The sequence below is a fragment of the Sitodiplosis mosellana genome, unplaced genomic scaffold (assembly GCF_009176505.1).
Source record: "Sitodiplosis mosellana isolate CC-2019 unplaced genomic scaffold, AAFC_SMos_1.0 Smas_scaffold_6148, whole genome shotgun sequence".
Lineage (NCBI taxonomy): Eukaryota > Metazoa > Arthropoda > Insecta > Diptera > Cecidomyiidae > Sitodiplosis > Sitodiplosis mosellana.
The window spans coordinates 1-14,091 of NW_022601389.1; the positions used below are offsets into that span (position 1 = coordinate 1).

Sequence of the window (14,091 nt, forward strand, 5' to 3'; positions counted from 1 at the left end):
ATTCAAATTCAAAATCTGCGGTAAATCGATCTCCTCGAGGCGTGTGTCATCGTACTTGTACACCACTTTCAACGGATGCACGAACGCCTCATCAATTGTGAAGGTGTCAGTCGGTGTCTGTGGAAGGAAAAGAAGAAATTTAGAGATTAGTTCATGATTTTCAATCGATGTTCTTTTGGTTGATTTCTTTTTTTTGAAGCATTTACTTTTTATTAAATGTATTTAGTTCTATCCAAGCCTAGCATGAATACTTTTTTAATTTTTGTTAAAATTTCAGCAGCTGAAATTTTAGTTCCACTTAACTTGATGTTTTGTGGAAAACTGATGTTATAACCTTTTCTTCATTCCGTTGAATGACATTTACCAAGCAACAACAACAACAAACCAAATGCCAAGCAATGCAAAAAATACGTATGATAGATGAAAAGTGGAAGTGAATCGAGTACGATAACATTTGGATTGAATTTCAATAGACGGCACCACTCATCAAATAATCAAAATTAATCTTCTTATCAACGTGAAAAAGACATTCGTTTTGAAATTGACATGTTAATTGAACATCAACGTGAACTTTTGTTAAATTGATGAGCGGCACCATATTGAAATTTGATTCAATTCCAGATATTATATCAATTGATGAATTGTTTTTGTGATTGTAACTTCTGAATTTCGAGTGAAAGAAGAAATTAAAATCAAGAAGAAATTCAATTTTGCGTGAGAGCAAAAATATTACGAAAGAAGTTTCGTCTCGTTTTTCTTTTCGAATTTTCATGCAATAGATTGAACAATTTTGTTCAAACAGAAAAAGAAGATCATTCAATGACAATAAATAAAGAGAATTTTAGTCAATAGGACATTTTTCCTTATTATTCTTTTTATGTTTGTTTTTTTTTTTTTTCATTTTTCTTTCAGCGAATTAGGAAAAGAATTTTCAAGAAAAAATGCCAGACAAATATTCCGCTTTTGGTCAATTTTTGACCCAATTGACTTGAGTCATTAAGCAAAAATCAGTTGAAAAGGAAAAATCGTCAAAAAATCATATTTATTAAAAACGAAAGAAAAAAAATAAAAAGTAAAATCCAAATCACCTTCATCGGTCGCTCATTCAGTTTGGTCGTTAGATTTTCAATGAATGCCGGTTTGATTGGAGCCTCACAATCATCTAACGTGTATGATTTCAGAATCTGAAAAAAAACAGAATTATTTTAACGATTTTTTTTTGCATCAAATTTTCATTCTTGATGTTAGTGATTTTGATTTTCGTACCAAATTTTAACGAATTTTCCATCAATTTTTTTCATCAAATCAAAGAGAATATTTTAATTTTTTATTTTTAAATTGAGTAATTTTTTGCCAATAACATTTTGGTCAATAAAAAAAATTCTCAATCAATTTTAAAAGAAACGTATCCATAGTGGCGAAGCGTTACGACTACGCGTACCACTACGAACCACTACGTTTAGGGAATTAGTGAACGTAGTACTATGCGTACTCGTAACGCTTCGCCACTACGAACGTATCGAATCGTGATCAAAATTTGATCGATTTCAAAAGGTGTTAAAATTCAATTCACAAAAAATTGTCCATTTCTTCTCGTAGATGAGAAGAATATCAATGAAAAATGTAATCAACAATTTTCATCGAGTTTTCAATTTTTTTTTTCATGAATTTGTTTCAATAAAAATGTCATTCAATTTTGTTCAACCTCACCTTGATTACTTGAGCAGTTGACAATGTTGAGCATATGTCTAAAATCACTTGAACATCTTGATCGGTTTCTTTCCTCGCTTGTAACAACGACGCAACTTGAATTAGTGGTGTTAATGGCTCGGTGATTTCGTTGCTCTGCAAAAATTCCAACAGATTAGTTCATAAATTCATCCGAAAAATTGATTGAAAAATAATTCAAAAAAAATAAAATAAAATATTTAAAAACTAATCGAAAATTGAAAAGAATGTGTGAAATCCAAACCATTTTCATTTTGCGTGCCCATTCCTCCAGACAGCTTATGTTGTACCGTATTCTCATGCCAGTTTTCCACATGCACAGCTCTCGTCGCAGCATGAGATTATTCAATGATATGGCGCAAATGTAGTAGAAGAATTGCTTGAAAATTTGATCGATGAAAATGTCATCCAAACCAAAGGTCTTAAACAACTCATAAAAGTGGTCCAATTGATTGACCAACGATCGTGGCTCGTAGAAAACGCCTGAAACACGTTTGCCTATTGTGGGGAGACAGAAAAAAAAAGAATTGATGTAAATAAGTCGGTATATGGATAATTTTGATGGCAAATTAAAAACGAAAAAAATTGCCTACCTTTTTGTTTTCCGCGTGCCATTTCATCATAGTCCAAAATGGCGGGAACAATGTGCACTTTGATAATTTCCTGAATCTGTTGGATGATCTGCTGATGCGATACGATGATTGTGGAGAAGATCACTTGTCTATACTCGGACATATCGAAATTTTTCAACTGCTGCTCATTTTGTGTAAGTGTATTGAACTTCATGTACTCCTCCAATCCACCGTATTGCTTCAAGAGGTTCAGAAGTCTGTGAAGAAAATATTCCCATTAATTTGGCTCTATTTAAATAAATTCTAATTAATTGAATGAATCCAGTTAGTTTTGGAATTACTGTACTCTCGGCGAGAGCGTACTCAGGAGAGTCTCGCGCTACCGTTTTTCATATTTTTTCAATCGTCTTAATTAGTTTTTCCCCTTCTTTATTTTTTTTTAACTTGGGCTTACTCTGGATTAAATTTCAAGACTTTTTTCGAAGCACTGTGGCTGATTTTTGAGCTAATCGATCCAATTTGGATTCTAAATTGGCTTTGAGTGTAGAACAATGTACTTTTTGCAAGAAAAAAGACTCACTTGATCATATTGACTAGCCACATGTTTATCATGTCGTGTTCAGTAGAGATTTTTCACGCCACTTATAAGCTCGTCATAATTATGAAGCTCGTCAGTAGCTTGCGAACCTGATCGTCGTCGTTCACTATGTCTGTGTACTTGTGAAGGATTCACAAAATCAGAAATTTGTCCAACGCATCAGCATTAAAATCGAAACAAAATACCAAATCGCTCTTACCTGATGGAGATAAAAATAATATACGCCGGCAGAGCTGGTGTCAATGTCTTGGCAACTCCTGGTTCCAAATCATCCACGACTCGCTGCAACAGCTTTAAAACATCCACTGCGCGATACTTAAATATGCCTTGGAAGGTCGGGGCACGTTTGTGGATCATTGGTGACTTTTCAAGACTTTCCGACGGCACGATCGAGTCATCAATGCCATTCTGTCGCAGTCGTTTCGACAAGATTTGATTTTCTTGCATTAGCTTCCCAATGGATTTCGACATTCGGCTATTTTCCTCCTGGAAAATAAAATTAGTCATAAATTGAATTCAGACATTTTTCAATGCTGAGTTGGATTTTAAGAATAATTCTCTTTTTTGCATAAAAAAGAGTCTTGAGCCAAAATGAAAAAAAATTCCATCTCTGGTGCCAGAAAACAGCTAAAAGCTCTCCTTACCAAAACTTGTGTATACGCCGCGCTGATCGATTTAATCTCCGCCATTAGGTAGTCAACGTTCTGTTGCTTCTGTACCGCAGAGTTGTTATCTTGACTGATAATGCTGTGGTACTCCTCCGACAGTTCGGTCGATCGAATTTGATTGTGCATAATCTCTTGGAATTGGTTTCGTTCGGAGCGCAATTCTTCAATTTCCTTGCTCATATCCAGCATTTTCGAGTTGTTCTCCTCGGTTAGAGCGGTCAATTCGGATTCCAATTGACGGTTGACCACTTTTTGCGCCTCGAACGCTTGCAACAACTCGCTTTCGTGCAGTGTGTAGTCGTCAGAATGATCAACGTTATTTGCATGACCATTCATTTTACTGGGTGAACCATGACTACGCTGCGCCAAAATCGAACGCAACTGAATACACTCGTCGCGACGACGCCTATTCTCTTCTTCCAATGCAAGGAATTGAGCTGGAGGGAGAAGATAAGGTGGTTTTGAATAAATAAAAGTGAAGAAATAAATGACAAAAAAAATAAAACTTGTTGTTTGATTGAAGCCAAGCCATTTTTGTGGATAAACTAATGGCCACTTCTTTATTATTTTACCCTCTAATTCCTTTTCGGCAATGCCACGATCGATACTGTTTCGGAGCAGTAGAATGTCCTTGTGTAACTTCTCGTTTTCAATTTCCAACTCGGACACTCTGTGGGAGAAAGAAACAATTTTTAGTTGGGAGAAACAATTGCCTTAGAACGACAGAGAATTGATAGAGAGAACTGACAAAATTTGGAGAAAAAACAGTTTTTGTTTCAAAAAAATTAAGTTTTTGACCGCAAAAATTCATTTTTGTTCAATAAATTCTATGTTTGTTGAAAACACCCAAGTTAAAATTCACAAAATAAGTAAATTTCATTCGAAAAAAGACTCAAAATTTACCGAATCGCGTCCTCTGTGTTGACATTCAGACTGCTCAATTTGTCTTGGCTGCGCTGAAGTTGTTTCTCGAAGCTCTTGCGCTTCTTGATTTTATCCTGCAGCACGTTTTTCATCTTCAGAATGGTCAAAATTTCATTACGTTTCGGTGTTGAAGCATCTGAAAAAAGCAATTTTGTTAGTTGAAAGCAAAAAAAAACTATCGCAGTGAATGAAACCAAACTCCAATATAAGTGAATCAATCCAAAATTCATCGCGGAAACGGTCATCACGTTCCAGGACGACCAATGCTTCGGCGGCCGTTTCCAATGTGCTCAGAAATCTCTCCATCGGCTGTGTTCGGATGACGTAAGTGCTGGTGCGTGACATAACCAATCGAAGCTGACGCATTTTATGCAACAAAGGTGATGTCGCATAGATTCCCTTTGCTTGTGGCCATGTTCCATCGAGCAAAATCAAATTGAATAGGCCATCGGATGGATCCAAGTCATCCAATGGTATTGAATCTTTGCTAGGGTATAAAAGCAACGTATTTTTGGCCATCATTATCGATTCTAAGCTCACATCACCTTCAAAATCAATAAAATTTGGAATTTTTCGACTGGTTCTAATTTAAAAAAAACTGTCGAAATCTCAAAAAATTCTCCCGAAAAAGTGACAAATCTAACAAAAATATTGAAAATCCAGGCAGTTCAGAATAAACCAATATTACCAAATCAATCCAATTCAACCAAAGACAATGGCGACGGCACCAACACACAACTTGTGGACGACTAAAGAAGTGAACATTTTTTTGTGTGAATAGAATATCAATAAAATGACTTAATTCCAATGGTTTCGATTAACTTACTGGCAATATTCGCATTTTTCATGTCTATCCGGCGGATCGGCAGCAATTCCTACCAAATTGAGCCAAACATCTTTCTCATCTTCTTCGTTGTCATCAGCTGTGGAATTTGGCCGTGAATTGTTCACCGTCGAGTCGATATTGTCACTATTTTCCATATTTTCCTACGGTTGTTGTTATGCCAATTGAATTAAGCTATGTCAATTAATAAGGAACTAAAACTGTCTAAATACTAAACAAATAATTTTATAACAAAAAAGAATGTGGAATTGATTCTAATTCGTTGCGAATGTACATAATAAACACAGTGACAGGCAAGTGTCAAACTCAACTGACGTATAGACCTTGTACGGTGTGTTAGACAGCAACATGTTCCAATGAGAAATCAAATCAGATTTGAAATTGAGTATAAATTCAACTGACTGTATTTGGTAATCCGTATATAGGTTAACTAGCGAAGTGGTAAAATAAAATGTGAACGCCATAAAAAATGCACTTCCATACGATATGAATGCTATTTATGTTAATATGAATACAACACACGATATATTTTCGTGCCTTACGATTGTGTTTACGCGAAAAAAGAATTTACAAAGACATGAGGAAACATTACATGGTAAAAATAAAATTGATATGTAACCGAAAAATAAATTGGAACAAGAACGTCTGATGTAAAAAAAAATTGATGGATAAAAGTAAATAAAAACAAAAATCAAATGACATTCATTTCCCAAACACATTTCAAATTCATGTATCTGTTTTTTTATTCCTTTTCTCGCAAATATTCTCTTATTTGCCTTTGCTATCACACTTTTGTGTTTTTTCTCATCTCCATCGTTCATTTGCTTGCTTTCAGCTCTGCTGTAACCTTTTTGCATTAGGTCGATTGTCGCTTATTTCGCTTCTCTACGAATAACGGGTGCAAAAATGGAAGAAGAAACAAATCATTTTGCACGCGTTCTAAGTTTCATGTCGATGCCATTATTCATATTCGTATTCGCATTTGTATTTGTAGTTGTGTGTTTTTCGCAAACGTGCGATTTCCAATAGCTGAGCATCTCAGCATTTTGTATGCTGCGAATATATCCGAGCATATCGACGACGCATACTGTATATATATGAGCAAAGCAGAGACTCGACCACGCCACTGTATTATACAGTATGCGTCGTCGATATGCTCGGATATATTCGCAGCATACGAAAAGCTGAGATGCTCAGCAATCGGAAAACGTATGTTTGTTTCATCGCCATCTCTCTCTCTGAACTAACACAGTGAACAGAGCAGTGTTCATGTAATGTATCGTTATGTTTGTGTCTAATTGGTGTCGTATTGGTGCCTGTTTTTGTATTGTAAGTGCTATTTCAACCCATTGACACGCATAATGGTCTTTTCATTTGGACACGCGGTTCAGTAGAGAAAAAATATAGGACGACATAACTTGAAAGAATTATTTATATTTGAAATAGTTTAGAAAATTTGAATTACGAATTTTGTTGAAATCATTAGAACTTTGGTTAATTAAATTGTCGATCGATTCTGCTTGTGTGCAAAATTTTTGTGTCCAGCTAAATTCCACTTGAGCGCGATAGAAAAAAAACACCGAAATTGATGACAAAGGAGACGACGACGACAAAAGCAAGCAAGAATTTGAGGTGAGAAATAAAATATAAGACGTTTTTTCTACCTTTCGTGATAACTTTAATTGGAGATATGAACTGCTGAGGTTATGGTTCCTGAAAAATCAGCAGTTCATATGTATACATACAGTTCACAGTGTTTGGCCTTTTGTTGATTTAGTTTTGTTTGCTAGAATACTTCCGAATTTTCATATTTCCATTCAACCAATGAAAACCAACCGCATTGGAACATTTTAAACAGAACAAATAAGTAGTCTCAATTGAGAATTGATTGACAGTTTCAATTTGATTTACTGGAATTTTTGACAGGATTAGCAAAGTATCTTCACAAACAACTTCTGTTTTTGGTATTTGAAACTGAGAGAGATAATCTGGTGTGAACTCGAACCGCTGAAGACGATTACAATCAGTACAGCAAAGAAAAAAGGCGAAAACGTGTGAATACGGTGAGTGTTTACAATTCAATTTCCGAACAAATCCATTTTTCATAAATATTGGCCAGTGTCTTAAATGATTCGAGAATAAATTGATGACATCTTGTGTTTTTTTTAAGTTGATTCAATTTCTACAACTGTTCATTTGTTGTTTTTCTGGGTTTTTTTTTGTCAGGAAAAGTTTGAACTCGAATTGTCCAAAATGAGTCAACAAAGAAATGGCCAAGCATTGAAACGGTACTTCCAGGAAGAAGAAGGAGGAGAAGAAGGATGTTCGAAGCAATTGAAACCTAATGAATCGTCTTCAAACGTGGATCGAAAAAAATTAACTAATATTTCCCAAGATTGTTTGCTAGAAATCTTCAAATATTTAAACTTAGACGAGCTATTGATTATCGCGAATAGAAACCAATACCTTAAAGAAGTGACTTATCGAGTATTTTCTCGTCAGTTTAGAAAAATCAAATTTGAAATATGCGTTACTCAAGCCAATCGATTGATCCCATTGCAATTAATAGACGATTCCATAAAAGTATATGACTTAAGAAGTGCCATGTCTTTACTTCGTAACTATTGCAGCCTCATTGAGATTTTGTCAATTAGAAATAGTTTGATCAATATTGAATTCTCCATCAAGGCAATGGATTATGCAAGAGAATATTGCAGTACAATAGTCGAATTATCATTCACGACTACATCGAAAAAAGAATTCAAACAGTTCGGATCTAGTGACGCTACCATATCATTTCCAGAAATGAAAAATCTGTCACTTTTTGGTGAATGTACGATGTATCGGCCATTCGAAACAGAATTTCCCGCATTAGAAAAATTAATTATTGATAATACGAGGGTTGCTGCATAAGTTTCTGGCCTAACCTATTTCTAGTGTTTTCAGATGCAATCTGACGATTCCATCGGAAATTTTGACATTTTTTAGGCTAAAAAACACTATAGCAGGGATTGTTTTACATTACTGGGTGTGTCTAAGCCTCCTTTCCAAGGGATACCTGGAAAAATCGTAAATTTCAACAATAAACTTCATTTTTCGATGTGGGAAAAATTGATTATTCTGTTGTTAACCACCTAAAAAACTTCGTTTATCCTCAATTTAATAATTTCTGGCTAACGAAACCATTATTTTATATTTTGGGCCTGCAAATATTCGATTGAATGAAGGCATGTCAAAAGGTGAAAATTCATGAAGTGACAGATAGTTCCCAGTTTTTGGCCCATTTTCTGAATATTTTCATTCCAAAAATGTCCGCTTTATTCAGAATTCATGGCACTACAATTCCAAAGTATAATAACAGTCATGTAAATCATTTTTTCCCAGAACGAAGCATTGCAATTTGCGAAAATCGTCTGTTTTTTCAGAAATAAGGAAAATTTTCTGTTATTTTCAAACACGATACTATCACTAAAACCTTCTGGGATGACATGCTATACTCATAAATGATAATTTTGTAATCTCTAGTGACGATTGAGGGTTTTTCAGCCAATCAAAATTGCATTATTGAGAGTTTGTAGGCCTATTTTTGTCCAAAACTCTTTTTTTTGGTTGAAAACATATTTGGAGGTTTTGACATGTGAAAGGCATTTACGTCACTAAAACCACATGTAATATTGACCTAATGCATGTCATACTAATGCCAAAGGATGCCCCAATCTCACTATAAGTCGTATGAGAATATTCCACCTTTAGGTTTCGCACAGCATCAATGTGTTCCGGCGTTACAGCTGATATTTTACGACTTTCCTGCGGACTCATTTTTGAGTGAGCTTCGTCAACATTTAAAATCGTTATATCACCTCTAAATACTTGGAATGGACCGAGTTTTATCACCCAAAGCGAATTTGAGGCTATCACGGCACTCTTGTTGAGTTAGTCCCTCTCAAAAATCGGAAAAAATCATTGCACTAAAATGTTTGCGGAAAAATTCAATTTTTTCATCAAATTGAAATATTCAAGCTCATAAAACACCACGATCCGTAGTGAATCAACAGTTGACGTCTGAGGAAACTTAGCTTAAAAAAGGTCAAACTTTTTGACTGACCCAAAGTTTTGCTTCGGAAAACACTAGAACTAGGTTAGGCCAGAAACTTAAGCAGCAACCTACGTAAAATGTTAGGCCCAGAAAACTTAGGGAACATACTCGAAAAAAATAAGCAATTAAAATGTGTTGAGATCAATATAAACCAATATTTGCCTGTGAGACGTCTTCGGCAAGCTAGCAAACATTTGCAAAAAATGAACGAACTTACTTTTAAAAATTATGTATCAACTGATGTAATTCGCTTTCAGTCCGTCTCAAAATTGAATATGATTTGGCATGGTGGCCTCAAGTTAATGCAAGTTCCAAACATTAAACTATCGTTTGGCTTTATCGAAGAGCTATTTATGGACCTGAGAGAATTTAAAAAACTTGATGCCGTAGACACATTCCTTCGGACACTCGAGTTAAATAAACTAACTATTCGTTCAAAAGTAGACATCGAAAGAAAATTCTTCTTGAATTTAGCTCCAAAGTTATCAGTTAAGGATATATCATTCACGGATATTCAACTCTCGTATGATCAAATAAGTGAATATCTCGGTGAAAACTCTAAAACACAAACGTTCATGTGCAAATATTTTGATGTAAATGAATTTCAACCTGATCAATTATTCGAAACTACAGACAAAACCTATTGGAAAATAGAAATAATAGAACAGCATATTGTACTCAAACGCTCAAGCTAAAATAATGTTTTTACGTGACGAATTGATTAAAGTAATAGAAATAGTTTGATGGTATCATTGTTATAAGAACATTCTTTCAACATTTTACTTTCCGAACGTTTCACAACAATCGAAATAAAAAATCTTTTTAGAACGCGGTTATATTTGTAGAAGAGGCCCAATGATTTATAATAAAACCGAGAAAATGAAATGAAAAATTGATGGTGTTTTTATTCTTCCATTCATTTGTTCATAATGAAGGTTTTCTATTCGCATTAGCATGTACTGGCTAACATAAAAATGGTCGAAGTGGTCTGTCTTTCAACTCAAAGTTCAAGCAGTACTTTTAGCAGATGTCAAACATACGGTAGATTCAAACTCAAACTAAAAGTCTCGAGTTTTTTACATGCACCTCTCTGATTTATTCGAGTTTATAAATTTTTCAGCTTGGACACTTCACATTGACACGAATGCAATCTGATTCACACGATGACAATCATTGGTGAATGTATAAAATATTTTTACACAATTTGTGTCCAAAATTATCTCAAAATCGTTTGAAAAATAACTTCTTTTTTTCAGTTTGGTATCAACCAACGACTTGATCGAAACAGATGAAGGAACGGTTCACCAAATCGACAATTTAAATGCCAATGATAGCTTCAATCAGGGAATCGTCATCAATTCAAGTTCTGTTGTGAAAACAGATGCGTCAAACAAACCAATCGAGCGCGGTCAAGAGACAGAAAAAGTAGAGACAGTTAACTTTAGCAAAAGTGGCGAAGACAATGCCAAAGATCGAATAAAGAAAGACGTTGACATCAAACCAAAAGAGGGAACTGAATGGTGATATTCCGGTGGTCTTCATTAAAGTGAAACGGGTAGTCGTCGCTCCATCAAACAAGCAAGAAGTTTCACGCGAAGCAATTGAACCCGTGAGCATAAAAACGAATTACAAAAAAAAATCGCCGATCAAAACGTAACATAGATTTGTCGGCGTAACACACCAGTGTACAATTTGTTCCGAATTGAACGAGTAACAAATATGTGTTTCGCTTTGTTCGACGACGTTTTTATAAGTCGTTTTTATGCACACGGGTTCAATTAATGTGAATGTCACATTGACTAGATCGGCCAATACAAATTTGTCCCCGGGTTCAAACCCTCTGAAAAACACAACGGAAACCAAAGCAAACAAACTACACCGACAGAATCGAAGCTGAAAAAACAATTCGGATGCACTGTTTGTGAATATTCCAGTAATTACTCCGGAACTTTCAACAGACATATGTGAACACACACGAGAGTGGATTCGCATGTGTATGTTGAAATGTCCCTTGTAATTTCCTGAATATTCACAAACTTTGCAAATGAATCGAATTTACTTCCAGCCTTTTCTCAGTGTACTGTCCAAACTACCCATTGTTTCATGTCCATTAATTGCTTGGCGAGAAACTTCTTGCTTGTTTGATGGAGCAACGACCACCCGTTTCATTTCAATGAGGACCACAGTAATATCATCATCCACCTTTTCCTCCTTTGGTTTGATGTCACCGTCTTTCTTGATTCGATCTTTGTCATTGTCTTCGACAAATTCCTTTTGGCCAACAGCCTCACCTCTTACTGCCTCTTGACTGCTTGCTTTATGATTAACACTTGTGGAATCGTTTTGATTTTGGATGATCTCGATTGGTTCATTTGATGCATCTGTTTCCAAGACTGAATTTGAATTGATGACGATTTCCCGATTAAGCTTACAGCTTTCATTGGCATTTAATTCATCGATTTGATGGACCATTCCTTCATCTGTTTCTCTTTCCTGATCAAGTCGTTGCTTGCTACCAAACTGAAAGAAAGTTATTTTCCAAATGACTCTGAGCTAATTTTAGACAGAAATGGTTTATTTATTTGAATATACTCACAGAGTGGAAAAAATTTGAAGAATATTCATTATTCAACAATAAATGAATGTGCCTGAGGAAATTTGGTTCGCGCAAAGCGTCCTGCACCGATGATGTCTGAATGCAAAATGGCATCAAGTTTCAAGGCACGAACTGTCAATCGGTTTTCGCCATATCGAATTTTCGGCGATTTCAACTCGCCTCGCTGATGTATAATGTGCATTGTGAAAATTTACATTGAGAAATTATTCAAACTTTTATTGATATCAAAAGGAAATAATGTTTGTGGAAAAAAATAAAAATTGAGATGTTCACATTCAAAGAAGCCAAACTTGTGTTTATAAGTAACATTTTACATATATTTGGTTGATGCGTCAAGTGAAAAAGAATCATTGAAACTGAATGAGTTGAATTTCCTTAGATTGGACACAATTTAAAGTAGAAATGACACGTTTAACTCCTCCGTTGGAAGTTGGAATCAGTTTGGAAATCGCATTGTTGTATGCTCGGTTCATATGAAGTTTCTACGGATTGGCTCTGTGGCGGAATTCTGTGCACATTTCGAAATTTCTATTACGAAATGTGAGATTTTAAACAATCGGATTCCATTGTATTCAAATGTCGATGCGATTTTTTTTTACTTTTTGCGAGAAGTAGTGAGATGTTTTGTTGACCATAACAATGGTTTTATTTAGGTTTTCAACGAAATAATTTCACTATCTCGAAAAGGTGGCGAGATTTTTTTCAGAATTCATATTCAATTTTTTTCATTTTTAGCTAAAAGAAGAAAAATGTAGTTCCACTTTTGACCAGGAACCAGTTAGCAACGATGGTGCCACAAACCGCATTCGAACGAGCAATCCAATGGTTGTTGTTGAAGGTCAACACGCCACGTTGAATGACATGAATGGAAAGAGGGGCGTTTACAATGTATCGATGACAGTTGTTAGTACGTCGAAGGATGGACAACGACTTTCCAATGCTTATTCAGTGGACAAAAGACCAGAAATAAGAAGACAATGGTTGCAAGTAGTCCACGATTTGCATTAGAACAATCGATGAGGAATAAATTCAGATGCACTTTTTGTGAATATTCCATTAATCATAAGGGAAGTTTCGACAGACACATGTTAACGCATACTGGCGAAAAGCCATATCGATGCGACTGGTGTGGAAAAGAATTCACACAAGGGTGCATGCTACAACTCACACCGATGATTTCCCGTTCCATTGCAAGGGCTGTTTCGGAAGATTTTCTCTGAAGACTGAACATGAAGCAATTTACGTTGCTTAGAATGCCATCTCTGCAAGAAGTTTGTCACTCATGGGAAATCTTATTTGAAATTGCATATGCGATCGCACACTGGCGAAACGCCGTTCCGTTGCGAAATTTATAAAAGTGGTCTAAAACGACATTTGGACAACATTCACACCATAGAAACTTCATAAGAATCGAGGCAACATCAATACGATTTGCAAACCGACTGCAACTTCAGATGGAGCGCTTTAATCGTGTCATCTCCACTCAAATTGTCTTCAATTCAAAATTGCCCAGTTCATTCATTTTAAAATTTTACTCATAACAAAAGTTTCACTTCTTTAAAAGTCAATAAATATGTAAACGTCTCAGTTTTCATTTTTCATTCAGCTTTGTTCTTGCATTAATTGAACAGAAATGTGCCATAAAATTAACTGCAAATTATACTTCCCTCTAACCTTTAAATCTGCTGAAAAACAAAAAAAGAATTTCGCGTCTCTGTGAAGACGAAAAATCGTTTTGTGAATTAAAAACACAAAGTGCTCTATCGCGATGTAATAGTTCTTCAAAGAAATGTGTTTATTAAAGATTGAAAAAACAGTTGCGAATATTCAGTATCAAAATGTGTTTTTTCTTCAATTAGAGTATTCCTATTCAGTTAAATATTCGAATATTTTATTCAAGAAGTTTACGTAGTTACATCTTCGAGAACATTCACATTTACCTAAACTTCTGCCCTATTGGATTTTTGCATTTCGAACACCAATCACTTAAATACTTAAGGTAATTACTATTCACTCAAAATCCAAACGGTAATATTACGATGAA

General features: G+C 35.1%; 2 protein-coding genes and 1 long non-coding RNA gene across 3 annotated transcripts; 1 reads left to right on the forward strand and 2 right to left on the reverse strand.

Moving 5' to 3' along the window:
• Positions 1-3: 3 nt before the first annotated feature.
• Positions 4-4,750, reverse strand: LOC129573882 (unconventional myosin-Va-like; the record flags this gene model as incomplete). The annotated part of the gene is made up of 10 exons (XM_055455020.1): positions 4,690-4,750; positions 4,470-4,626; positions 4,139-4,236; positions 3,543-4,003; positions 3,098-3,384; positions 2,322-2,557; positions 1,973-2,226; positions 1,711-1,845; positions 1,089-1,184; positions 4-117 (listed from the first exon to the last, which is right to left on the reverse strand). Coding segments are annotated over exons 1-10 (1,884 nt in total), but the record flags the coding sequence as incomplete, so codon positions are not given.
• An 82-nt stretch (positions 4,751-4,832) lies between these two features.
• Positions 4,833-5,620, reverse strand: LOC129573880 (uncharacterized). Its single transcript, XM_055455019.1, has 3 exons — positions 5,317-5,620; positions 5,179-5,239; positions 4,833-4,977 (listed from the first exon to the last, which is right to left on the reverse strand). The coding sequence occupies exons 1-3, from the start codon at positions 5,469-5,471 to the stop codon at positions 4,954-4,956; spliced, it is 240 nt and encodes a 79-aa protein (XP_055310994.1). The 5' UTR covers positions 5,472-5,620; the 3' UTR covers positions 4,833-4,953.
• Positions 5,621-6,689: 1,069 nt separating this feature from the next.
• On the forward strand, positions 6,690-10,322 carry LOC129573881 (uncharacterized). Its single transcript, XR_008688644.1, has 3 exons — positions 6,690-6,966; positions 7,261-7,397; positions 7,561-10,322. It is a non-coding gene; the product is annotated as an uncharacterized LOC129573881 (long non-coding RNA).
• The last annotated feature ends 3,769 nt before the right edge of the window (positions 10,323-14,091 follow it).